Source organism: Manacus vitellinus, unplaced genomic scaffold, assembly GCF_001715985.3.
Source record: "Manacus vitellinus isolate BGI_N305 unplaced genomic scaffold, ASM171598v3 scaffold_3_pilon, whole genome shotgun sequence".
Lineage (NCBI taxonomy): Eukaryota > Metazoa > Chordata > Aves > Passeriformes > Pipridae > Manacus > Manacus vitellinus.
The window spans coordinates 3,325,784-3,351,395 of NW_021940535.1; the positions used below are offsets into that span (position 1 = coordinate 3,325,784).

A 25,612-nucleotide genomic window follows, 5' to 3' on the forward strand; every position below is an offset into this window, starting at 1 on the left:
TGATTTCAGGGCAGAGGACCACTTAGGCTGGCACAAACCTAAGATCATTCTGCCCACATTGTGAGCAAACTGAATGCAGGCCTCTGTCTCCAGAAATGGTGTTGCCATGTTATCTCAGCAGTAGTTGAAATAGGCCCTTACTCTTATGTGTTATAAACACTGTCATTGCAAAGAGTTCAGCTGCAATTTTCTTAAAGTGATAAATTCTTCTGCAAAAAATATATAGGTTGTTTGATCCCTTCATTTTGTCCTTCTGTGCATTGAGAGGTTTCAGCATGAAAGAGGCAGATTTTTAAATGTATCCTCGGCTTATAGCACAGCAGAAAGACACCTAATATGATTTTCTCTGGCAGTTAGCATTTAACTCAGAAATCAGCAACAGTTAGACACTTGGGATATTTCTCCATTACACATATCGGCTTCTTGCATACAAATGTTATTTGGCCTTTGGGCATTTTTGATTTTCTTTTTTTAAGAAAGATAAGTCTTTTGTCCTGCAGAAAGAAATAAATGCTATGAATGAAGAGATTTGCACATAAAGTATTGTAAATAGGGCAAGATTGCAGAACCCAAGGGAAAGATAAGCAATCCAGTGAGTACTTGGAAATATTTCTTGAACCTGTTATGGAAATAATTGGCTGAGACCAGCATTTTAGAATTAGCCCAATAGGTTTCATGATTGAGTTGTAGATATCTAGACATTCTAAATGTTGTTATGCTTATCTATGTGACTGATCTCAGTTGTTCATGTATAACCCTGCAGTGCTGTATTCAGAAGTCTGTGCAGTCAGCTAAGATAGGATTTGGACCAAGCTTTTTAAAACTCAGAATAAGACTCTCCCATAAAGGCTTTGTAGGCTAACTTCTCCAATGGCACTGTACTAAGGTGCTTGACATTGTTTGTTCATGAGGAATGGGGTTTATGATTTTCTCAGTCTTTCTGCAACTTCATTCTCATCAAAATCAGTGCTAAAACTTCTGTTTCTCAAATTTACTTGTTGATGTGATTCCAGCAGAGCCGCCTCGCTCTAACATACAAAAAATAAAGATTATCTTCCAGTTCTCAAATCTGTTATGAAGCACCAGTTAACACAGATGAAACAGCTTGAGAGTTCCAGGGTCACAGAAAATTAATATTCATAGTCTTTTCAAAGCTTGAAGTCTGATGTCAGTCATGAAAACCACACAATTGCAATTGGTTTAGATTTGCAGATTTCTTCAACTGTATGCTTTTTGGTGCTTGGGGGCTTATCATTTGTGTGAAATCTACCCTTGGCATGTATTTCTGCAAGAATGGCTATATTAAGAAGCAGGACTAGCAAAAAAATTCCCTCAAAATTATTTTACATTTTCTCTTTCTTAAGAGAACAGTGGTGAGTTTGAGATAAATACAACAAAATGCAGCAATGTGAAGTTTTGTTCATATTGGCAGAATTGAGAAATACACTGCTCTTTTTCCCCCAGCCTAAAAGTTACTGTTCTGCCCCTTTTAATGGCTTATTTCATGCTTTACCCTTTGTACAAACAGCATTCTGAGTCCAAAATGAGCACATCAAAGCACAGAGTAGTTGTATGTATGCCAAGTTATGAAAGAGACATAATGACTGGAAAATATTTCTCATTTATGGAGAAACTGAGATTTAACACCTTTCCTGCAAGCTTCCATTGAATAAGACTTTTTCTTTCAGTTAACATATGTGCATGCTGAACACACAAAATATAAGATATCACACACTTTTAAAGTTAAAAAAAAATTTTAAATCCCCATTTATCTGAAAGGACACTGTTATAACTCTCTAGACCAAATAAGTTTGGTGATACACGTTTTTATCTGCATGGTACAGGATGTACCTGAAGCTCATAGCCAGAAGAGCTGCTTTTAATCCATGCCAGTAATGAACCATTCTGTCTGATCTGGGTACTCTATCTAGCTTTTTACCTGATATTTGAAAAAATCTTCTAAAATACACCCCCACTTAAGGTAGTTTGCTCTTCTTCAAGTAAGTGGGCAAAATATTGTGCCAACTATATCTATTATTTCAGTGAAAAGAGTACAGTTTTGCCCAAAAATAACATTCATGTCTTTGCACTCGGTCAGGTGTTTTGAACAACTGAAATAGGGTGAGCCGCTGAAAAATCCTTCTCAAGTTTTGCTCAATTTGCTGGGAGATGGAGTGGTGGGGAATATTAAATGTTTCTGTCACAACCTCTTGTGGCTGAAGTCACTTGGTCTGTTCAGCCTGGAGAAGAGGAGACTGAGGGGGCACCTCATTGCAGTCTACAACTTCCTCACAAGGTGAAGCTGAGGGGCAGGCACCGATCTCTTCTCTCTCTTCTTCTGGTGACCAGAATCCAAGAGAATGTCATGAAGCTGTGTCAGGAGAGGTTTGGGTTGGATATTAGGAAAAGGTTCTTCACCCAGAGAGTGGTTAGGTACTGGAACAGGCTCCCCAGGGAACTGGTCACAGCACCAAGCCTGGCAGAGTTCAAGAAGCATTTGGACAATGCTCTCGAGCACGTGGTGTGACTCTTGGGGATGGTCCTGTGCAGGGCCAGGAGTTGGAGTCGATGACCCTTGTGGGTCCCTTCCAACTCAGCATATTCTGTGATTCTGTGAAAGTTGGAGCTGTGATATTCAGTACAGTTCCATAATGCTGAATTCCTACATACTAATAAATGACTCCCAATCACTTGCCAAATTGGCTTCTCACTTTCCTCCCTATTAACAGTTCTTTGAAAGACTGCAGATGGACTTTGAGTTCCTGAAGCATTGAAGCCCTGGGGTCCAGGATGACTGGTATTAGCAGATATACAAAGATACTTTTTCACTGAAGTGAAAAAGGTTTCTGTCTCTGATTTGAATTACTAATGTTTGATTGAATACTGTAGCTCTCTTTTTCACCAAAAGTCAGTAAATAATAAAAGATTGGTTGGGTAGATCAACTCTGAGGAAATATGTTTCTAAATTCTGGGACTAAAATGCCTAGTTCCAGAGTTTGCATAGTCTCAGATTTTCATATGGCTTACTGGTTACTCTCCCTGCCTTCATGGTGCATTTTCAAGAGGTCTAGAAAGTGGCTGGCATCTTTTCCTTGCATCTCATTCATTCCGTATTGTAATAAGATGACTTACCTAATCATTCTGTGGTACGCTGTGGTTTTCCTCAGGTCTATATTTTGTCTATCATTTTCCATATTATTTTGCTACTCTGCTCTAGCTAAGCAAGGTGGTAAACTGAACGTTTGTTTCTATGATAATTTCTGTATCATCTTCACCAAACCTGAAGAGTATTGTTTTTGTGCTGTTTCATTGTTCACATGGCTGCCATTTTCATATGTTATTATTTGGCTATCATCGTAATATCACTTAAGAAGTTCTGCTTCTTAGAATAAAGCAGTTCTCAGTGTTTTCTCGTGAACTTCCCCTCACTGCTATGAGTATTTCATCTGACAATGACAACAAAAGTACTGTTGTTTTTTGGTTCACAAGACACTGTGTTCATACTCTGCTGTCAGGTGGCAATCCAGTCTCTCTTTTTCATGTCTTCTGAGTGGGCCAGAGTTTTCCTTCACAGCAGTCCTGTCCCAAGGAGTAGTGCAGTAAGATAATGTAATACACATAATAAGATAATACATAAGATAATGTATTACACAATGTAATACACAATATCTTTTTTGAGAGACAGCACTGTACTCATGTCACAGTCATCTGCACCAGACTTTTTGTCACCAGATCCCTTAGCTGTTCTTTTATCTGACTTGCTCCAGCAATCCATGTCACATCATCTGCTTTTGAATTTTTGGTCCATTGCATGTTTGTAAATGTAGAACCAAAGCCAGAAATGTGAAAAGAAGCCCACTCTCTGCATAAAAGGCCAAATGGCCTAGACAGAAAGAATTATTCACAGACATTCATTTGGAGATCTGAGGGATCATAACTTGAAACATCTTTTTCTGTGTTTTCATAGTAAATTAGTGACAGCATGGGTTTTTGTAACAGTCAGGCATTTGTGGACCTTGCTGTGACATTTATGCAACCAGAGAGCAGTACCCCAGTGTTACAGTTATCTTAGAGGTATTTACAGCTTGCTAATCATACTTAGCATTCTGTATCCATCTCAGAAAAGTCCTGTTGCATTGTTTGTTTGTCTGTATATGAAAATCAATACATTTATTTATAAAGCAGAACCCTATTAGAAAGTTGAAGACCTGTGAGTAAAGTGGTTTTGTGCAGAACCCTACTGAAGACCACAAAGATGATGATATAGTCTAAACCAGCAGCCCAGGTCTCCAGAAACTGTAGGTTGATTCCTGACTACAATGTCTGAATGAACTCCATTAACTGAATGTTCATTTGAACTGCTTTGTGGCAGGAGTTTCTTCATTCAGTTCCCGTAGTTAACTTTTCTTTCTGCCCTCCAATACCTCTGTTCGTTTACTAGTTTGTGCTGCTGAACAGAGTCAGACAGAAGACTTGCATGTCTTGCTCCATTGTGTTCTGCAGGCAGATGGAAGCCGGGTGCGCCCACCCTCCATGCCGGCATGAACTTGCTTTCCCTGTGCTCCAAGCCAGCTGACATGGTTACCACAACACTGAGCTGAGAAAATATTATACTGTCTCCCGTCAGGGCTGGTTACTTCAGGCTTAGCACCGCCTTGGTTGCTTTTAGGTGCTATGGCAGGCTTGGCACACGGATAGAGCATGCTCCCTTTGCCTGCACAGTGCTGTGTGGGTATAGCCCCAGCCAAACTCTGAGCGGCCCTTTTATTTATTTGTGTAAACGAGAAATCACATAACCATCACAATCCATCTCTAGCATGCCAAACAATACAGGGTGTGGTTTTTCCCATTTTTTGTTATAGTAAACCCAAGAAGAACCCAGAATGTTGCAACCTCAGCTTAGAGAGTTTGATTGGTTTTCTTAACCCAATTTCCTTAGGAGTAGTGCCTTGTGCAATTGCCCTGATCAGACAGATTCCTGATAAGTTTGAGACCTGTTTGACAGGAAGGTAAAGGTCTCAAAGATACTAATTTCCTAAAAGCTTTATGAAACTTGTGTCAGGCTACAGGATAGATCTACAGAAGAGTGCCTTAGTGAGGTGGGCTGGTGAGCTCAACAGGGATCTGTTCTGTCCTCTCAGCTGGCCAGGTGGGATGAAGGAGCTGACAGGTCTTTCACGGGCACAGGCTGCGAACCAGCTGTATCATCTTGCTTGTGGATGTGAGGGAGAGCTGTGAAAGCTCAGGGGAGGCAGAAGGGAGAAACTGGAGATACTCCAAAATAAGGGGAGTGCTAGCAGAGATGTGTAGGAGGATCTGTAGCTGTTGCGGTGTGGTAATGTAAGGCCATCAGAGACAGATCTATAGGAAACAAAGCTCCATTAATCCTGCTACACAGAAAATGACTTATTTCAACTAAAGTGTTTTTAAAGAAAGTGACAAATTGCCTCATGACCTAATGGGTTATATTCAGATGCTGACCAGCTCATAGGATGGATTTAGCACATTCTGTGGCTCTTTATAGAAACAGTGGAGAAATGTAGTCACAGCATCTAAGCAGGAGGTCTGCAAACTGCCATTACTCCTCTCCACTGACTGAAAGTAGCTCTGGGGAATATGTGGTGTGAGTTACTCATTAATCTGTCTAATTTTTCAACTGCTGTGGCAGTCAGCCTACATATGGCCAATATGTGTTTTAGTCAGGGAGTCAGAAACTCTGAGTTTGGTTTTAGGCTCAAAAGGGACAGTTGTGTGGGCCTACATTTGGGGGAGGAATAAATTTAGAGACCAATTTTACAGCTGTCTTGAAAGGGCCTGTTTATGCTAAACACTGAAAAATCATCCTCTTAAAAATCAGATCAGATACAGCACCCCAGAGTGGGGCATCCAGCTACATCCAGTTGTTTTTTTAAATTAGATGATTACCTCTTTGCCTCAGTTTCCATCTGAAGAGATTTCCTAGCATGTAATCAACTTGAAATCCATTTGATGCACACTAATGCTCTGAACTGCTTTGAAATTCTCAGATGAAATGCACCATAGAAAACCAAAGGATTTAACATTATGTTACACTATAAATTTAAATTACTAGCAATATCTTATTTTACATAAATTATGTTTGCATGAGAAGTTTTCAAGCACTATTGTAAATCATATTAAAATAAATGGGCAGCTGAAATAATTTTATAAGAACTTTTCACTATGTGAAAAGGGTATGTTACTGAAATGCCTTCTTGCTGCTGTACTGTGATCTCTCTCAATGCCTTCTGTACTTAAGTAAACTTCTATTTTCCTATTAAGTTTGATGTATGACTATATCACATAGAGCCTACCTCAACATCTGGTTAATTATTATTAAGGGTCAGGAGGAAATGGAAGATTAAAGACAAACCAAAACTGAAGGAGAAGAAAAACATTCTCCTTAACTGAGCTTGTACAGCAACCTTTTTTTTTTTTTAAAGAAAAAAGGTTCTGCTTTATATTTACCTTATTCTTGACTTTCTGTCTCTTACTAGAGAATTTTTTTCCAAGTTCTTTTGAGGATCTGAATGGCACTGTTATATGAGCTGAAAGAAGAGATGTCTCTCACAATCTCTCCCCCTTTTTCCTTCTCTGAATTTCATAGTCTCTCCAACACTGCTTCCATAATTAGAGTTTGGTTTGAGGGAAAGGTGGGTGTTCTGTTTTGTTCTGTTTTTACAAAGTCATATTTATGCTTTTTTCCCCTTGCTAGGGGCCATTTAGTCTTTTGCAACACTGCAGATTAAATTTGGCCAGAGACGGGAGGCTTCACATGAAAATCTCCATAGTGTCTCCACCTTGCATGTGGCACAGGAGAAAAGGGTAAAATACACACTGTCCCTGAGCACGTGGGCCTACAGGGAACCATCGGGATGGGCAGAGATTGTATGTATGTTTGTAGTGGCAAAAAACGCCCAGGGAGTGATGAATGTCCTCATATCTCCTGTTCCAGCCACACTGGAATGGCAAGGCTGAGCTGTCACTGTGAAGTATTGCTTAGTCATCATTGCCCCTCCTTGTTTCTCACTACGTTTTATTCCGACTTTGGTAAGATAAAGAAAAGTCAACTAGAGCAGGTGCAGAAATTCCCAAGCTAACCTTTTTTGTTAGCAACACAATTCATACATCAAAAGAAAGACTGCTTGCAGAGCAGTATTGTTTTCAGTAAATCACCCAAATTCATTTTGGGTATTTTTGAGTAGAAAAAACATTTCTCTTTGTGTAGGCCTCTCCCTGGGATGTTTTGAAAGTTAAGTGTTTCATTTGACCATTTAAAATTATTCTTCATTTAAGTATGTTACCTTAGTGTTACATTAAATTCTAGAAAAAGGGAATATTAAAGATTTAATTTGAGCTGATCTGTATGTTTTTTAAAGGGAGAAAGGCAATGTTGAGTTTGTCAGTTTGCCCCAACTTGAGACTTATTTTTCAAATCTCAGTAAACTTATGGAGGATGAGAAAAATCCTGGCCTGATCATCCTCTATGAGAAAAAATTCATTTAATAACAAGAATACAGAGCTGTACATTCAGTATCTTGTGGCTGATTGAAGGAAGCTTTTTACACTGTGACTTATGTCTTCCATTCTGGAAAATGAAAGAGTAGAAACTGGAATTAATTGTGTTGGCAAGATTTGTAAAGGAAAAGTCAAAAATTTTCTTAGACCTCAGAGCAGAAATATAAAAGTTCATGTCTTCTATTCTGCACATTCCCAGGAGAGGATTGGAGCAGTCAGTTTGCAGTGGTGTTGATAAAAGTTGAAGGTATTCGATGGTTTGCAAAACAATATACTTAAGGCAGACTGTCAAGCAACTAATAGCACAGAGTGAATATTAGCACAGAGATTTCTGAGTTTATTTACTCAATTGAGGAACCTCATCCTGAGAGACAGGGATCTTTGGCTGAATCACAGCACAGTGCAAACCCAAGTGTGCAGCTTCTGGACCAGGGAGGGTAAGTCCCCACAGCTCTGCACTGCAGGTGACCTGTTTGCCATTAGCTCAATATCTGCATCATGCTTCATTACGTGGTGTAAACAGTCCTGGGTGTTTACCTGGGACTCTATGGTGAGCAGTCTCTCTCATGCTTAAATACCCCAGACAGGCTGGAAAGGATGTGCCTCCTTTGACTGGAAATAAGCCAATTATTGTGGCTTCAGTGTTCATAGTAGGCCATTGAAGGAAAATGTGCAGTCATTCAGCTTGTGCTTTTATGACCCTCTTGTCTGGCAGATGACTAGATCTCTGGATTTTCCCCTGTAGCTTGACTAGTTTGTTTCAAAACATGGCAAAGCTATGGAAAGCAAACATAAATCATGCAATGTATAAAACTTCACTAATTCATAGATTGGAAAATGCTCACTACCAACCTTTCCATATTTTTTTACTGAGAAATCAAAGTCTCTTGATGAAAATGCTCTTTTGCTGGCTTGAAAAAAACAACCCATATGCATCAGACTGAACTGGTCCATAAGGAGCTGATCATTAACTGGAGCTGATGGACAAAATTACATATCGTTTTACAGAAGATGAGAAAGTAAAAAATATCAAATAGGCTAAGCAACTAAAGTGGACCAGGGACTGTGATTCCTGTATTGTCTTCACCACCTGTTTTCTTGATAAGAAACTTCACAGAAGTCATTTTACTTTTGTACTTAAGTTTTCTCATTTTTCAAATTATCTCCTCTGTAAGCTGCTTTGACATCTGCCAGTCAAAAATACAGTTAGGATATGAGAATCACAAAATGTAGAGGCTTGTAGTCTTCTAGCCAGTAGTCCATACCTCAGTTTATATCTCCTCTGTAGCACTGGGCAGAATTGGAGGAGTGTTTGCCAAGAGTCTCACAGGTCAATGTGTTTTATCCATTGTACCAGCAAGAAAAGCTAAAGCCTGCAGGCAGACTGGTTTCTGATGAAGGTTAGTCATGCTTGTGCTGCCATGCAGGAGTTCTCCCAGAGGAGGATGATTGCACATTATGGTCTATGAGGTTGATAGTTCTGCAAGCAGAGATGGTCACTTCAACACTTGGCCACACTCCTCCTCTCCTCCTTCAAAACTCTGCATTCGCGGAACTTCTTTGTTGCTGGTAAAATGACACATAGCACAGATTTCTTGTTCCAGAGAGAGACCATCTTCATTTTAGATAGCCAGGATATAAGGAAGATGAAAAGATCTTTTGAGTGAAGGTGCAACATAGCTAGGTTAGAGACAAGGAAAAGACTTGAAGGATCTGATTAGGTTAAATAAAGAAGCAATAAGGTTTTCATTATCTCTTTGGTTTTCAGTTGCTGGTAAATTAAGCTTCAGGAATAGTTTGAGGTTTAGTTGCTAATTTAGGGTGTATGAGCTCCAGAGATTTAGGACATGGATAGTTCACATTTTCATTGCCTATAAGTGATAGATCTTTTTCATGTGGTTACTCCTTAGTACTTGAGAAACAGAAATGTTGTGTTCCACTTATTCCAGAAAATAAAAGTAGGGCAAGATCTTACTGAGGCATCAGTATTTACTTGCCTTTTGCAGGAGAAACTTTATGCACAAATTAGCAATAAACATAGTGAGGAAGTACGGAGACTCCCCTTAAAAACTCAGTAACTGTGTGAAAACCTGTAATGAATTTTGACCATGTATGGGATAAGTATTTCGGTATTTAGAACATAACTCACAGGGGGTAACACCAAAACCTGGTTGAGTGAGTCATTACCATTCCTTCAAAAAACATGTGTGGGGATCTAGAGTAAGTTCTCAGGTGGCATGCCAGTGTTAGAAGAGTGGGATAAGTTCTCAACACAACATTGAAGGATGCTGTGCATAGATGACCCAACAGTGTGTCTTGGTCTGTCTGAGAATTCTTCCTATTAGAGATGGATATAAGAAAAGAAAATGAGCTAATAGTAGTCTTGTTACTTCTTGTATTGGAATTCTTCTCCATGAGTAATTTAGCAATTATTCTACCTTTTCTTTTTAATGTGCTGAGACCTCATGGACTTCTGTCTCACAGCCTTTGTAAGAGCCATTCCTTTCATATTGATGACACATGAGCTCATCAGATTCCTGATCTGAAGAGGCATCATGCTGGAATGCCACAGCGTCCACCTCTGAGCCTGCAGATATGCAGAGCAAACTTGCCACAAGGCCAAATGACACAGTGGCAGAGAGGCAGCCTGCAAAGTTTGCAGATGCAAGTGAGATAGGACAGTGTTAGCTATCCCAGCCTGCATGGCCAAACCCTCCTGACAGCAGAACGCTGCACGTCATTACATTGCTCCGTTCAAGTGTTCTGTCATTTGTGTGGGTAGGGGTTAAACATGCACACCAAATTAAAGAAAGGCATTTGTTAATGAAGGGTGATAGAGGTGTGGATTTGATCCACTGCCAAGGTTTTGTAAAGGTGCTCTGATGTACTCCTAGATTATTTCTCTGTAAATGTGGCTCATACACTGCACTGAACCAGTAGAAGGATATGTGCTACCACCATATAGACACAGACCTCTGGTGCATATGCCTAACACACTGACAGTTTACCTTAAAATTCATAGTGTATGAGTCCAGGCAGAGTTGACATAACCGTCTGGTCAGCTTTCTTGCAAAATACACATTCTTAGAACTTTCTTGCATTAAGAAAGAAAAAAAAAAAGAAGTTCTTTATTTGTAAAGTGTTAGTGCTGGTGATAACACCAAAATTCAGAAATCATAGAATTTTCCTCTGCATGTTGCATCCCCCCTTCATATCACAAGATTGCAAATCACAAAATTTTAGGCTATAAGAATGGATTTTTAGTTCCTTTAATCAGCAGTTTGTGGCCTTCAGGTTGTTCATGAGTGCCTTCATAACAATGGTGGATTTAACTGTCCTTTTAAAACGAGCTGTACCACAACGGCTTGAATCCATGATACCTGGTTTCCTACAAATTTCTGTTTCATGACTGAATTCTCTGCTGTCTATTAAGATGCATGTTCAGAGTGAAGTCTTTTCTGTGACTGTGCCTTTGTAAATATTTCCTCTTGTTAGATTCTCTGGTATCTAATAAAGGTTGAGAAAGGACTAATAGGCTGTCCCACTGTGAAAGGACTAATAGGCTGTCCAGCTGTCAGGCATCCACCTGACAAATATCATTCTCCCTCAGAAGAGCTACCAAGGACAGAAACCCTGTACTACGGTGAAGCCTCATTTGTTCAGTTTGTCTTTCAGGTGGCCAGAAGTTCATCTGCGCGATTAAACAGTCAAAAGCTTTAAAACTGGTGCAAGAGAATGTGTAAATTTGCCTTTCAGATGAAAGCAAGTTTTCACTAGTCTTATGAAAGGAAAGTGACATTTTCAAATTTTGTGTGAACCATGTTATATTATCTCTCTTGAGCCCTTCTTTGAATATTTTTTCACAAGCTACTGCCTCAAGAAGGGCACCCTTAAACACAGCTAATGTGTTTGAGTGAGATAAGGCTTGCAAGATTTTCAATCTTTTTAATCCCATTAGGTACTTCCTCTATTTAGGATTTAAAGTTTTCATACCATACCCAATTTAGCCCACAAGGTATGGTTCCCAAAGCATCCCCAACAGAATGATAAAAACCGTTCTTCCTCTTTACACATGGATTACAATTTTTTCAAGGTACATCATTATCCTTCTGAATCCAAGCTAAAACTGTCATATGAAGTAGAGCTGCATTCATCCAGCCAGTTAAGAGAGAGCCCTGTAACAAAGTGTCATTATGGGTCCTGTCTTGCTCTGGTGCTATGTGATAACTGGAGTAAATTAAATCTCCTGTGACCCAGGTGCAGTTGCAGGAAAATTTATTGCCCAGTCACTGCTATAGCATATGGATTTGTCTCTCCCTCAGTATACAGGCATACAGTAAGTATGCAGAGTAAGAGAGTCCCACTGAGGGGAATGAACCTGTTATTTTGCAACAGGCTGTTGTGAAACAGGCTGTTTCAGGAGCACCTGAAGCCTCCAGAAGGAAAAGGGGTTAGCTGGGTACTGTGGAAACTTCTGCAAATGGGTCAAAGAGTAGTGTTGCTAAAAGCCAGAAAGCAGGTGCACACAATGTCCTTTTTGAGTGGACAAACGGTGTCAATAGGCAGTCAAACCAGAGTAACTCTAATGCTCATTAATTCTGTCTCTCATTCCACCATTTCCTGTTCATTAACTCCTTCCTGCATTTCCCCTCTCTGCCGGAGCACATTACTCAGACTCAATCATTTTCTCCAGAAAGGAAGGGTGTTGAAAGAAAAGGCCAGAGCAAGACCTTGCATTCCCCAGCTCTCCCAAACTAGCTTTTCTGCTAGAAAGAAACCAAACAAGCATTTTACATTTCCTTGGAAAGATAAATGTAAGTCAGGTTTAAAGAAAGGTATGTGCCCTCTAGCCAGGATTTACCTTTGTGCTGCTTATTCTGTCAAGAAAACTTGTTTTGTTCTGAAGGGACTGTCTCAGGCACTTATAAATCTCACCCATGCTCTAAATCCTTCAGGAAGAAATAAACACAGGAGTCTGGTTTTGTTTTAACTGGCTTTTGTAAGGAGGGCAGTTTGTTCCTTCTTGCTTTTTTGTCAGTTTCAGTATAGTTTAAGTTGGACTGTTGTGCTTGGCTTATTGTAGTGGCAGCTTGATGGACTGTATGGACACACACCCAGATAGACTGTATTGTTGTTCTCTGAGAACAGCAGCAAATGCTTCCCTTTTGATAGGTATCCACTGACTTTACCATGGTCCATGTTTCTCAGGTAACTGTTGACTTGCCATGATCAATGTTTCTCAGTGCACTGCTGGACCACAGAAGTGTCACCTTTGGTCCCAGGCCCTGTCCAACCTGGGCAAGGGGCCGGAGGACCTTGTCATACACCGCTCTTCAGATCACAGAGTCAAGTATAGCAAGTCTTTGCAGAGATACCAGAGCTTTTTGCAAGGGCAGAAGGGTCTGTGGGTTGGAGAGCTCACATACTTTGGACATGAAGCGATGTGTCTACTGGGGTGATATGGAGCTGCTGGTAGCTTTTTTATCCCTTGTATTGATAAGCACCAGGAGTGTCATCTCCCTTATCTAAATCAGCTAGTACTGGACTTGTTTTCATACAGAGTACCGTTGCAAGGGCTGGGACTGTGGAGCTATGGTCATACCCCCTGTTTGAGTAAGATCTGGTGTGTTCCTGAGAGCTGAAAGTGCAAGGCCAGACTGATGCACCACACAACCCAGAGTTGTTCTGCCCACATTTGCTTAGGCTGACCCACCAGGCTTGGTCCTTTCACACAAAAGTGCTACTCCTGACTTTTGGATGGTTTGATACAGTTCTGCCATCGGGCACTGACTCAAATTAAACTCACCATTAACGGCCACCGTAACATGTGCTCGCGGTTGTAAACACCTTGGTCTTGGTACACTGCCGTTTCATGTCAGCTTTGCATGCCCTCCAAGCCATGCAGAGGTATAGAAGTGATGTAACCAGCAAGGAGGAAAGGAATGCTGTTCACACATTCAAGAAGTTTCTTAGGAGAAGCAGCCTTCCCACATCTTTCTTGGCAGTTTACTTTCAGCTTTACTTCATTCCAGATGGCTGCTGCCTGTCCCATCCTGCACAGCTGAGTAGCCACGGGCTGAGCATTGCAGTGAGGAACACCCCAGTGCTCACAGGATTTTCAGTGTTCACTTTCAATGCACAGGGATGGATGAGGGTGAGGAACAAAACCAAAAAAGCCAATGTGTTATTTAGGACAAACGAACTTGATTATGGATCCTGAAGGTGCTATAAAACTGATGGATTATAGGCTCAGCATTTCTGGGATTTAAGCTGTCTGGCTTCCACTGTGCTTTCATTGTGTCAGCTCCCCCTCTTTCCCTTGGTTTTTGCTGGAAACATTGCACCAGAGCACAAGTGAAGTGAAGCAGGTCCTAACTAGACCCAACAGCTGCCTTTTGTTGCTGCTGTGGAAACAGCTGTAAGGGGGTAATATAATCACTCTTCTGTTGCCAGTCAGCTGCATATCATAAGCACCTTTTTTGGATGCAGGGGACCCAGAGGCAGCTCCTGTGGTGATGTAAATGCTAATTGGGCCCACAGCATGCTATTTGGTGCCCCATTTGACATACTAAGCACTTGTTGTTCTGTCCCAAGAGCATAAAGTTGAATGAACGGATATCTTGTGTCACTTTTATTACAATGAGACTCATGTTTCATTCATGTGCAGGAGAGGTCTTTGCACTGGTTCCTGTAGTGGAAGAAATGGTTTCTTGGATTTTAGATCTGTTTCTCATCTTTTGTGCAATAAAACTTTGCTGTGATGTCAGTCAGCTCAGGCTTGGAATACTCACATTTGGGATGTTGGATTTTTTTTCTGCTCCTTTTCTAAAAATAAACAAGTTTTGAATGGGTGTTGGGGATTGTTTTTACAAAAATCAAACTCATTTGACCTCACACCAATTCTGTATTTGTCTGAGATTACTGATTTAAAAGTAGATTTGATGGAAAATTATCTAACTCATAGAAGAAATCATAGAAAGAAAAATTTAGCAGCTTATCATCACAAGTTGAAGACTATAATGGGCAAGGCACTATTTGAGTGTACTTGCTGTGGAACTAGTGGTTGTTTTTCTTAGAAAACAGAAAAAAACACAGAAAATGTAAATGCTGAAGACAACTGAGCATCAGCATTAAGAAAGTGGTCTGGAGACAGTGTGCCTGAGCTTTAGATACTGATTTTAATCTGTCCTTGGTCACAACAGTTAGCTTACTTGAACTTCAGTTTTCCCCTATGAAGTCAACTCGCTACCCTTTTAAAGTACTTTAAAGCCCCACCTTGAACAGGGTTGTAACTAGTCAGAAACTGGATATACTGATTCTCCAAATATCCTTTGCTGCTCTTTTGAGATAGCATGTTTTCTGGTGAGGTGGAATATTACAGTATTTCACAGGCTAAATATTATGCTTGATTGAGTCAGTCTGTATCAGAGCATTCAACTAAAGCTCACAGAAGGTGAGTGTTTATTGGTTTGGCACAGGAGAGCACATAACATACCAGCTGCAGGTATAGGCACTGTAGGAGATGGATCAAGAAGAGATCCATTATTAATCAGCCATGGGGGGGTGGCATTAAGTATCTGCTCAGAAAAAAAGAAATCAATTAATAAATGTGGAAAAACTAAGTCAGAAACAAAAAAAAGAAAAAACAGTTGCTACCTGTGTAAGTTTCTGTATTGGCAGTCTTGAGTTACACTTCATTTACTCTGTGTTTTTATATCACAGGTTCAGGTTCAGCGGTCGTATTCTTGGCCTTGCTCTCATTCATCAGTACCTTCTTGATGCTTTCTTCACAAGGCCGTTCTACAAAGCACTACTAAGGCTGTAAGTATAAGCATGCAACCATGCAGAAACAGTGATCCCACAGTGAGTCCTACAGAAACACAGACCCTTGGGGAGTTGCTTTGAGCGCCCTGACCTTCAGGTTCTTTCTGATGTTAATTGGTTGGTCTGTGATTGAAGAAAATGAACACATTTTAATTTTTCTTTACTTTCTCCAAGAATTTGCAAGTCATAAATACTACGTTGATAAAAATGAATAATAAGTATGACATTTAGGAACACACATTTGAAAGTACTGACCCATAATTCCCAAGTTTACTGAGGAAAACTTAGAACTTCAACCATGTGGAAGACTGAAAAGCATCTTTGATGGAACGAAACAAAATAACAACAAAAAAAGGAGGGAGGTCATATTAAGAAAAAATACATAATTTGTCATGCCTCACTGGTGGAGTAGGTTTTCATTCTGAAACACAACTGGGGTTAATTAGGAATGCTAGTGTAGTTACAAACAGTGATTGTTTCTTTTTGGTCTTCTACTGTCTTTTGTATTATTAAGCAGAAGCTACCAGTAATCGATTGCTTTCAATTTCTAGTTTATATTTGATTGACAATCTGTCTCTCTTTAATTAATAGACTGAAGTAAGACAAAGTACGTAAAATTTGCAGCAATAATAAAATTACTTAATAATAAGTATTATGTCAATACTGCAGTTGCATGACAAAGAGCAGAATAAAGCTTAGCTGAAATAGTTTATCAATTAAGATGATTCCAAATCTGCAATGATAATTGTCTTAACAGTCCTTTGAGTTCTTTATCATGTTGGGTTTCGTTGTGGTTTTTTTAACAATGAGTATTGCTGGGTTCCAAATGCTCATATCTCAATTGTACCTGATCTAGTCTGGAAATAGCCTGAAACCTAGACTGCTCCCTGCATACTTATTGCCCCCTTAGGGAGTTTGAAAGCAGGCTGGTCATAACATCCACCTGTCCTTTCAGCAAATAAGGACAGCTCCTTATTTGCAGAAATTTAGGCTGCCTGATCTGCCTTGTCAGTCCTGTGAGCTCGCTTTGAGGAGGATCGGTACGTGGAAGCAGCCATGCACAGCATGGTAGGGCTGAAGGTAAGCATGTGCTCTGTAGTGCAGGGCATCCTGAAGAATCACATAAAATCAAGCCCCAGGGGTGTCTTCTGACAGCAAATAGTGCAGGCAGCCAACAGATTTGGCCTTGAGCCTAGCTATGCAAAGCAGATAGTTGCACAACTGCTTCAAGAGGGTCTTGTAACAGGCTTTGATGTTAACAAAACTAAATGAACATCACCTTTATGTTGGATCTTCAACATAAATTTGTTCACATACTTAGTAATAAGTCATCCTGCCAGTAGTCATGGGATCATATCTTTTTTTCTTGTCTTTCAATCAGACCATGTGATTTGAGTGACTTAGAGTACCTGGATGAAGAGTTCCATCAGAGCTTGCAGTGGATGAAGGATAACAACATCACAGATATCCTGGATTTAACCTTCACAGTGAATGAGGAGGTGTTTGGACAGGTGAGCACAGCTATGCAAAACATCTGAAAAGAAAATTTGAAGCTGACAAAGTTGGGCATGATGAACATCTTTCTGTCAGAACAGATCCTTTAGCCTTTCAATAACATTTTCTTCTCCTACCTTCTGTTTCTTTCAAGCCACCTGTTCCAAGGCAGATGTTTATTCTTAGGGTATATAATATAAAATACCAGCCCTCCTACAGGCCTATTAAGCCACACACTGATGAGCACGAGGAATTCTCTGGAGTGCAGCTCTTCTGTCCAGGGTGTAGTTCACACAGATGTGGCATTCGTTGAATGCAAGCAATGTAACTAAAAGCTGATGTGACTGAAAGGATGGGGGTTAGGAGGGAAGAAAAACATCTGACAGGTGGTGTAGGACCTGGCAGCTCTCACCATTATTTTGTCTAATGTCTCGCTGTTAGATTCTGTATCTTTTACTTAATTTGCACCTGCTTAACAACTTGGTATGTACATCCATTTATTATGCTTTCTACAACTCAACTCTACCTTAGTCATTGTAACCTGACTGATCTGGGGAACTACAGCCTTAAATAGAGTGCAGCACTTAAGTCTGGCAACCAGAATAGGTGTCTCCTCTGGGATTCTTTGGCTTGCACTGAGGGCCTGGTGCTCTTTGCTGTTGCAACTCATGCTAGATTATAACTGTCTCTGGAAAACCTTCACGAGACCCAAAGCAACATTCAGAATAAGACTAAGGACCTCCAAGGTGATACTGAAAACTAGGGAGGCTGAAGAGCCACGCTTACCAAGCACTGCAGAAGCTCAAGGAATGGAGTTAACTTGTGTAAGGAACAGACACACAGCATCAAAGGGAGCAGAGAGATTAGGTGGAATATACAGAGAATGGCTTTTACTGCTCCAAAATAAGATTGCCAGGAGGAGTTTGAATGAAGCTAGAGTAGTTCTGTGAGCTAGGGGACAGTTAGGCTAGTTTCTGAGGGGAGGAATTCTGGCCCTGCAAGTTAAAGGGCTGCTCAGCTATAAGCTTGAAAGTAAAAGAAAGCAAGCAAGGCTTCAGGGAGCATATTCGAAACTGAATTTAGTCTGCATATAGTACAAGGTCGCTAAGGATGAGCAGAGTTAAGGGTAGATGAAATGAAAAGGATGGGGCCGAAGAATTGATGTAGGAAGCCTCTGTAGGAACGATAACACTGTTTTTCCCAGACTCAGATGCAGAGTTTTTTCATGGGCTTGGAGCTGAGAGCTTATATGACATTGAACTGACAGTACAGCGGTTTCCCTGGAAGGTATGGCCACATAAGACTAATACAAAAAGACAGAGAGAAACACACAGACCTACTCACAAAGACAGATGAGACAAGTTTATATTTACATTGGAAGACTATAAAGTTGAATAAGAATCTCAACCTGAGTTGCCCTGATGCATCTGAAGGTAACATTTGGCACACTAGTTACTTGTTATACTTTCCCCAAAGGAAAGAGCTAGACAATTAGATAGGAGTCTGTTGGGGAAGATGGCACTCCAAAGAGAATAGAAAAAAATCATAATCTGTTGTAGATGCTGTGGTATGAAAGCAAAAGAACACTAAAAGCCAGATTTTGATTCCAGTTCACATGTTGTCTAGTACTTTATTTCATATGTACTAGACACTAACCTTGCTAGAACTAATGATGAGTTAAAAAATGGTTCTCACTGTGAATTACAACTGTCAGAATCCAAGAGTCCAAAGGGAAAGTGAGAATTTCCCCCTTCTAAAGTTTGCTAAGTGCTAACAGCAAAATAACAAAGAAATCTCAGTCACATTTTATGCTCACAGATGGATCCCAGTTGGAAATTCTTGCATGCCAAGAGTATCTGAGCACTTAAATGCCATCTGAGCATTGCTTTGCTGGATACACGTGCAAGTGTACATCACAGTGGGAGCTCTGCTAATATTTGGGAAGCTGAATTTCCAAGGCTGGGTAAGGGAAACAAGAAATACTGACTCTTTGAGAAGCTGTATGGTAGATGGGTCACAAGCCTTTTGTCTGCTTCCACAATGACTTTACTCTGGACCAGTCACTGCTTCTGTCATTTTTTCTCTTTTGTCTCATCTCTGATGTGTACTGAGCTTTTAAGCCTTCCAGGCCAAATCGTTTTTCTTGGACTTTCTTAATTAGAATGAATTACAGCCTTTTTGCATACTGGAACCCAGAACACTCCTGTAATAGCAAAGATACGATGTCAAATCGAGCACGGCACATTTTTACTGGTGGGGACTGAATGCTAATTTGAGAATTTCACTTATAAGACAGAGAGAGGTGTCAGTTACTTGTGACCCAAAGTAGTTTCTCATGCTTTTACCTAGTAGAAAGTGTTCTTTTAGGCCTGTCTCTGAACTCTGTATGGGGATACAGCCTGACTTGAGCCCTGGCTATTGATCCAGTCAGGTAAAAGGGATGAGCTAGATTGTTTGAAATGTCTCCTTGCTACTCTGAAACCTGATTCTGAATTCTAGCTCACAGCTGTGGTTAATACTTCTATGAACAAGAAAGGAAAAATAGGGACACTGATTGCAGGTCTCCAGTTCTAGGGAACTGCTTGTATTTGAATTCATATGGATAATGAGAAGTTGAAGAAATGACCAGCTTGTCTAGATGTTTGTGGGAGATCTTGCAGGAGACTTAGAACATCTGGACTTACAGCTGTGCTTAAAGCCGGACAACATTTAGTCTTTGGTTTTCCAGATGTCTTATTGCCACACAGCCTTGAAGAATACAACACGGCAGCTGGGCCAGAGTCTTATCCTCTGGATAATGCAGCATTGCTTGTATAATGGTGATGCAGTGATTTACATTTGGGAATTTAACCTGAACCAGCTAAGAATTCCTAACTCATTCCATCCAACCTTACCTGTTCTTGCTGTTTCTCAACAAAGCTGCAGATTAGATGACTCATTCAGTGTTTCCTTAATTCATAATATTATAACAGGTCCCTCAAGTAAAGTGACCTAAATACTGTCTGTGCTATCTTGGGCTAATAAATAGATAATAATATAAATAATACTAATAATGAATATGTATTTGTGCAACTCCATTTACTATCTGTGCTAGACATCATTGTTATAGCAGCAGAAAACTGAAGAGGAGACCAAAACATTCTTCCTTTTAAACCCACTGAATTGAATGTGAAACTAATTGGAAGATAAATATTATTTTCTGTCACATGGGAGAAGGAGTATGTGCTTGCTGAATGGAATCCAGATTGATTCCTTAAATCCCTTCTCAATCTCAAGTCTTAGTAACCCAAGCCAATTAAATTAACCATTAAAATGCAATGAAATACTTTAGCTCTTGATTTTAAAAAAAATTATTTACAGTACAAACACTTCTCAGGTTTGGATGGCTGATACAAAAATCTGAATCTCACAGTGACTATTTGTTTTCTGTGCAAGGCTGCTGTACAGGTCTTGTTTTAGGTAGTGTACTGGGAGTATTCATTTTATGATAATTTCTTTGGCTATTGGAATTTCTGAGTAAACACTTTTACTAGCACTTGGGGAAGGGTAATGCTTGTTGCCTAAGACACAAGTAGATATCTCTTCCAGTTCATGGAGCAGTCTGCCTATTCCAAGACTGTCCATCCTTGCCTGTTGTTTCCTGTACCATTGCTTAGATAGCCTTGAGCTTTAAACACAATATGATCCTGTCATGGTTTGAGATAGCCCCAAAATCCAATCCCCAGCTCTATTCCCCCTCCCACATCTCAACCTAATGTGAGATGGGTTTTTCCAGACAAAACACACCAAACTCAAAGTGGGGGAAAGGGAATATATTACAATGACTGTACAAATAAATACCATATCACATTATACACATGATCACAAACTATCTCTACCATGACATATAGTATTTACAGTGGATCAGATCTCTTCTCCCCTCCAAATAAAAGTCCAGGAGGGAAAGAAGGACAGATCCCTTCCAGTCCTTAAGCAGCAGCATCTTCTGAGGCAGCAGTCTGTCTGTCTTCTCCACATGCAGCAGCTGATAGCTGGCTTTCTGCCAGCACTCACGAGGGAGGTATTCAAGCTCCCTCGGCCCCCTTGACGCAGGCAAAGGGGTCTTCCTTGGGCTTCGTAACCCCAGACAAGGTCGTTTCACCACGTCATATCACGAAGACACAGGGGGGTCTTCATGACGGTCTGGTATCTCTTGCAGGGCCTCTGTGCCCTGTCTCTCAGGCTGCCACCGTGGCAGCAGTGCAAGGGTGGGGAGCCAAGGTCAACTCCCCCCGCATTCCATCTGGCCGTCCCGGTCCAGCTCCAGGACGCTCTGAGCTTCTCAGCTCCTCTCTCTCTCTGGTGCTGCATACTCCAAGGTTCCTCTAAAATAGGAGTCCATCTACTCCTCCTTTCTCGGAGGTCTCAAAGGAGTTTTGGGGGGCTGGTACAGTCTTACCCCCAGAACTCTGTCTCTCAGGCTGCTGACTCTCTTTCTCCCAGCTCTGTCTTCCAGGAGTCTTCTCTGCGGTGCTGCATGTTTCTGTTGCTTCTTGGTCTTATCTCTGGCTCTCTACCACCGTTTCTCTGGTCAGTGCCGGCTGCTGCTCTACGCCCATGGAGAAAACATCTCCCGGCCTAACCACAGGCACCTAGCCCAACTTTATGCTGTTCCAGGTCCCTGCAGCCCCCGCTGGGCGCTGGGGGCCAAAGCCCCCCTGTGGGGCTCAGAGCCCCTTCCTCGTGGCTCACAACATGGCCACCTCTCCTACAACAACCAAAACTACTACTCATCTCTTCCGGTGAGCTTGTGGGATGTTGACATTTTTGCAGGAGCGCCCATTGGGCAGAACTCCAAAACTTCCAGGGGTTTCCACCCCTTGGGGTCTACCACTTTTCTTAACCTCTGGGGAAAACAAGATTCAAACCATGACAGATCCATACATTGCTACACCACTGTTTATCTTTGTTCTGCAGGTGACAGAGAGAGAGTTGAAATCTGGAGGGGCAAATACAGCAGTGACAGAAAAGAACAAAAAAGAGTACATCGAGAGGATGGTTAAGTGGCGAGTGGAACGAGGAGTGGTTCAGCAAACAGAGGCCCTGGTCCGTGGCTTCTATGAAGTAAGTAACAAAACGATGCTGCCACAGTCTTCCATTCCTCATCTGAATGAGATTACACCCATGGTTAAACTGTGCTTCATCGGGACCCTAGGAAAGAGCTGAACAGACACAACAGCAAGGATTCATGGATCTGTAGAAATGGAGACCTTATATATATATGGCTTGTTTAGCATTAAGGAAGAAAGGAAAGAAATGTGTACTCTGATTATAATAAAGCATTATGATCAAGAGCTAAGAAGGACATTGCTTTCCATTCACATAGTAAGAGAAGTAGTCATTTGCAAATTTTGTTCTACCCTCTTGTGTTACAAAGGAAGATTGTGAAAGCTGTATACTTTGATGAGAAGCTGGTGGAACACACTGTATCTTTAGGGATTCATTCCAATAAAATTGGTCCTTGAGTGCAGTCCAAGCTGTTATCTGGCTGGTATTCATGGATGCTGTTTCTTTGTTGTCCCTGGATTTTCCTCATTTATCTTTGATGAAGACCTGGATCTGAGAACATCCTTCTGGCAGAGCTGCTACAAGGACTGGGTGAAAACCTGTGGCTTTGCTGACCAGCCCATGCAGTCACCTATTCTTGCCCCTCATGTATCATATGCCCCTCATGAATCATGTATCTTGCCCTGGCCCTGGCAGCTATCTAAGTAGAAGTTGAGGTCTGTCTCAAAGAGGGAAACAAATGGCAAGCCTGGAAAATGAAACAGCATATAATGGACATGCAGAATAATACTGTTACTAATGGACCTAAGCAGTCATGCACTGACAAATTTACTGGGGGTGGAAGTCAGTGAGGGTGGCTTTGTGGCTGCATAGACTTGGTCAACCATTTTCTGTGGAAAGGGTCTGGCTGAGTGATTCCATGCAGTTTACAACATGTGCGTATAGTTAGCTACCTTTTTCTCCCTGTGAATGTTACAGGCCATTAAAGGTTTTGGTTTCACACAATGAAGGAAGTGAACCTTAGCTGCATCTTCAGTGGATGAAGACCTGAGGGCACTCCCACACAATAGTAATCAAATTCCAGTGTGAAACAAATACAAAATAAATTGTCCATATTACAAATCCAGGCTTTATCAAAATCACTTGTCAGAATGAATGTAACAATGAAGAATGTTCTGCACAGATTATGTCCTGTCACTTTTATTGTTTCATTCTGGCCAAATCTCATGTGTGGTGGTTGTTTGCAGCTCATTGAACAGACGTCCTTCATCAGTAGACTCCCTGAAGAAGAGCACAGATTTATCAGCAGAGGAGTGGAAGTTAGCTGTCAGCTTGCACACTTCGTCACAATAAACAGCTGGCCATCAGAGCCATAGGTTTATGAGACTTTGCATCTGCTTTATTTCCCATCTGAAACTGTGCTTACAAGTGTTTTTTGTTCTAGGTTGTAGACTCCAGGCTCGTCTCTGTTTTTGATGCCAGAGAACTGGAACTGGTTATAGCTGGCACTGCAGAAATAGATCTCAATGACTGGAGGAACAACACAGAATATCGTGGAGGTAAACTGCCTGCTCATGTTTACTAATATCTTGACTGGTTCAGTCTAAAACATGAAAGACTTGGTCCATCTTTTCCTTCTGTCTTTCGTAAGAAAAATGCCCTTATTTTGTTCAGAGAGTTATTGTGAAGAATAACTCATGAAATAAAACAAATAAGATGTCAGGTTTGGATCAACAGGTGTAATAGTACTGAAATTGCTTCTGCTGTTTCTATCCAGATTTTATCCATTCAGTCCCTACAGACTTAGCAGGAGTTTTGACTATTAAAGACTGAAAGGGATTTGCAGTATTAGATCTAAAAGTTACTTAGATGACTGTGAATGAACTCCTGGCTTCACTGAAAGTAGTTTCACAAGTCCTCTTAGCTTCAGCAGGGAGCTGAAATCAAGAGCTGAATTTCATAGTTCCCAGTTACACTTCAACAACATACAGATCTTGCTTGAATGTCCCCTCTTAATGTAAACTATATCACTTCTCTACTGCTTGGCCTGGTTTTGCTTTAAACATTGAGTATGATTTATCCAGCCTGTCTTGGATGATGGATAAGTGTAAAGTCCACCAGTTCTGCACCACAAATGGAAAGTCCCTGAGGTTGACATATCCTCCTCTGAAATACAAGGTTTCAGTCTTTGCTGCTCACTGCCCAGCCTTTGTGGTACCTTGAAATACACAGCTTACCACAAGCACAGCTGATCCCCAAAGTTATTCTCCTACTTTTTTTCTCTTTAGCTATTGAAACAGATTCAGCCTGGGTTTATGCTGGCTTTCATTAGCACAAACCAAGGCACAGAGCCCCTCAGGTGGGAAGTTTGCCAGGGAAGGGCTTGTGGCAGCAAACTCCTCTCCATATGTCGAACACCACTGCAATCCAAAAGAGAATTTATTTGGGAATGAGAAATTGTTAAGTTGTTAAGACTCACACTGTGTGGCATATTGCAATTGGTCTTTAATATCTCATGCATGTAACACCAGTTCTTGCCAAAGGATTTGTGAGAGGCTAGTGTACCTTAAATATATATTTGAGTTTCAGGGTTTGAAATTAATTACTAATATTATAATATCCACAGCCAGGACAAAATGGAACCTGGGACCTGTTGCTCAAGAAGAACAAGATACATTATTAGGTCATGATCTTTTAAGTAGATCTTCTGACCCATGCCAGTAGGAACATATTTCAGTGTTGCACTTCCCACTTTCTCTTGCTCGTTGGTTTAGGTTACCATGATGGACACATAGTAATACGGTGGTTCTGGGCAGCAGTGGAGAGGTTTAACAACGAGCAGAGGCTCCGGCTGTTACAGTTCGTCACAGGAACATCCAGCGTGCCATACGAGGGCTTTGCTGCTCTCCGAGGGAGCAACGGGCTACGGCGCTTCTGTATAGAGAAATGGGGGAAAATAACCTCCCTCCCAAGGTATGTCCCAGCTGGGAGTTTGTACCAGAATTGCTGTGAGAAAGGTAGACCTGGTACTTTGTTGCATCTGTCTGCCAGTGAAAGATAATGAATGCAGTAAGGACACCTAAAAAAAAAACCAACAGAGAAACAATTATCAGTTTGTTCTGTAATTATATTCAGAGAAAAGTGTTTTCTTTTGCTACCTTTTTTGATTTACAGGCTCAATTTAAACTAGTTGGAATCCTTGGAAATGGTTAAGATAAAGATTTCCATAGATCCAAACCTAGTTCTCTTATTTTGATTCTAGAACAAATCCAGACCAGCAGGAACGTGTCAACTGATTCTGATCCCTTTATTTCCCGAGTACTAGTAAAAATACTTGTGAATTTACAAAGACATGAAGCCAAAATCTGTTTCTGAGTTTTGGCTGGAGACCTGAGCATAATCCCTTCATTTGCTCTGATGGTTCCCCTTTTACATAATGAAGAATCTTAGTGACAGGATATCAGACCCTGTGGTGATAATATCCAATTTGTTACATCTAGTTCAGTCAGCCAACTAGGAGCAAATGAGTTATAATGTCATACAGAATCAATAGACTTGGCAGTGCTTCCCAAAGGAGGGGTCATCTTCCTTTTTGGAACAAAGGGACAGGGGCACAGAGGGGTGGTTTGACTTGCTTAAGGCCACCCAAGAGAGCCCTGGCACAGCCAGTGATACATTCAACTCTGAGTTCTGCCTCACCACTTCATGAGTG

At 40.9% G+C, this 25,612-nt stretch overlaps 1 protein-coding gene across 9 annotated transcripts in view; it reads left to right on the forward strand.

Annotated features, from left to right (window-relative positions):
- The window catches only part of HECW1 (HECT, C2 and WW domain containing E3 ubiquitin protein ligase 1), a 249,104-nt gene that overhangs the window by 211,198 nt on the left and 12,294 nt on the right, over positions 1-25,612 (forward strand). For 8 of the 9 annotated variants that reach the window (XM_029961855.1, XM_029961850.1, XM_029961853.1 and 5 more), the window contains 5 exons: positions 15,259-15,357; positions 16,742-16,871; positions 21,811-21,957; positions 23,345-23,459; positions 24,675-24,873. In XM_029961855.1, the coding sequence (XP_029817715.1) occupies positions 15,259-15,357; positions 16,742-16,871; positions 21,811-21,957; positions 23,345-23,459; positions 24,675-24,873 (690 nt within the window). Of the gene's footprint in view, positions 1-15,258; positions 15,358-16,741; positions 16,872-21,810; positions 21,958-23,344; positions 23,460-24,674; positions 24,874-25,612 lie in introns of those variants that run through there. The other variant, XM_029961858.1, reaches the window with a different exon arrangement.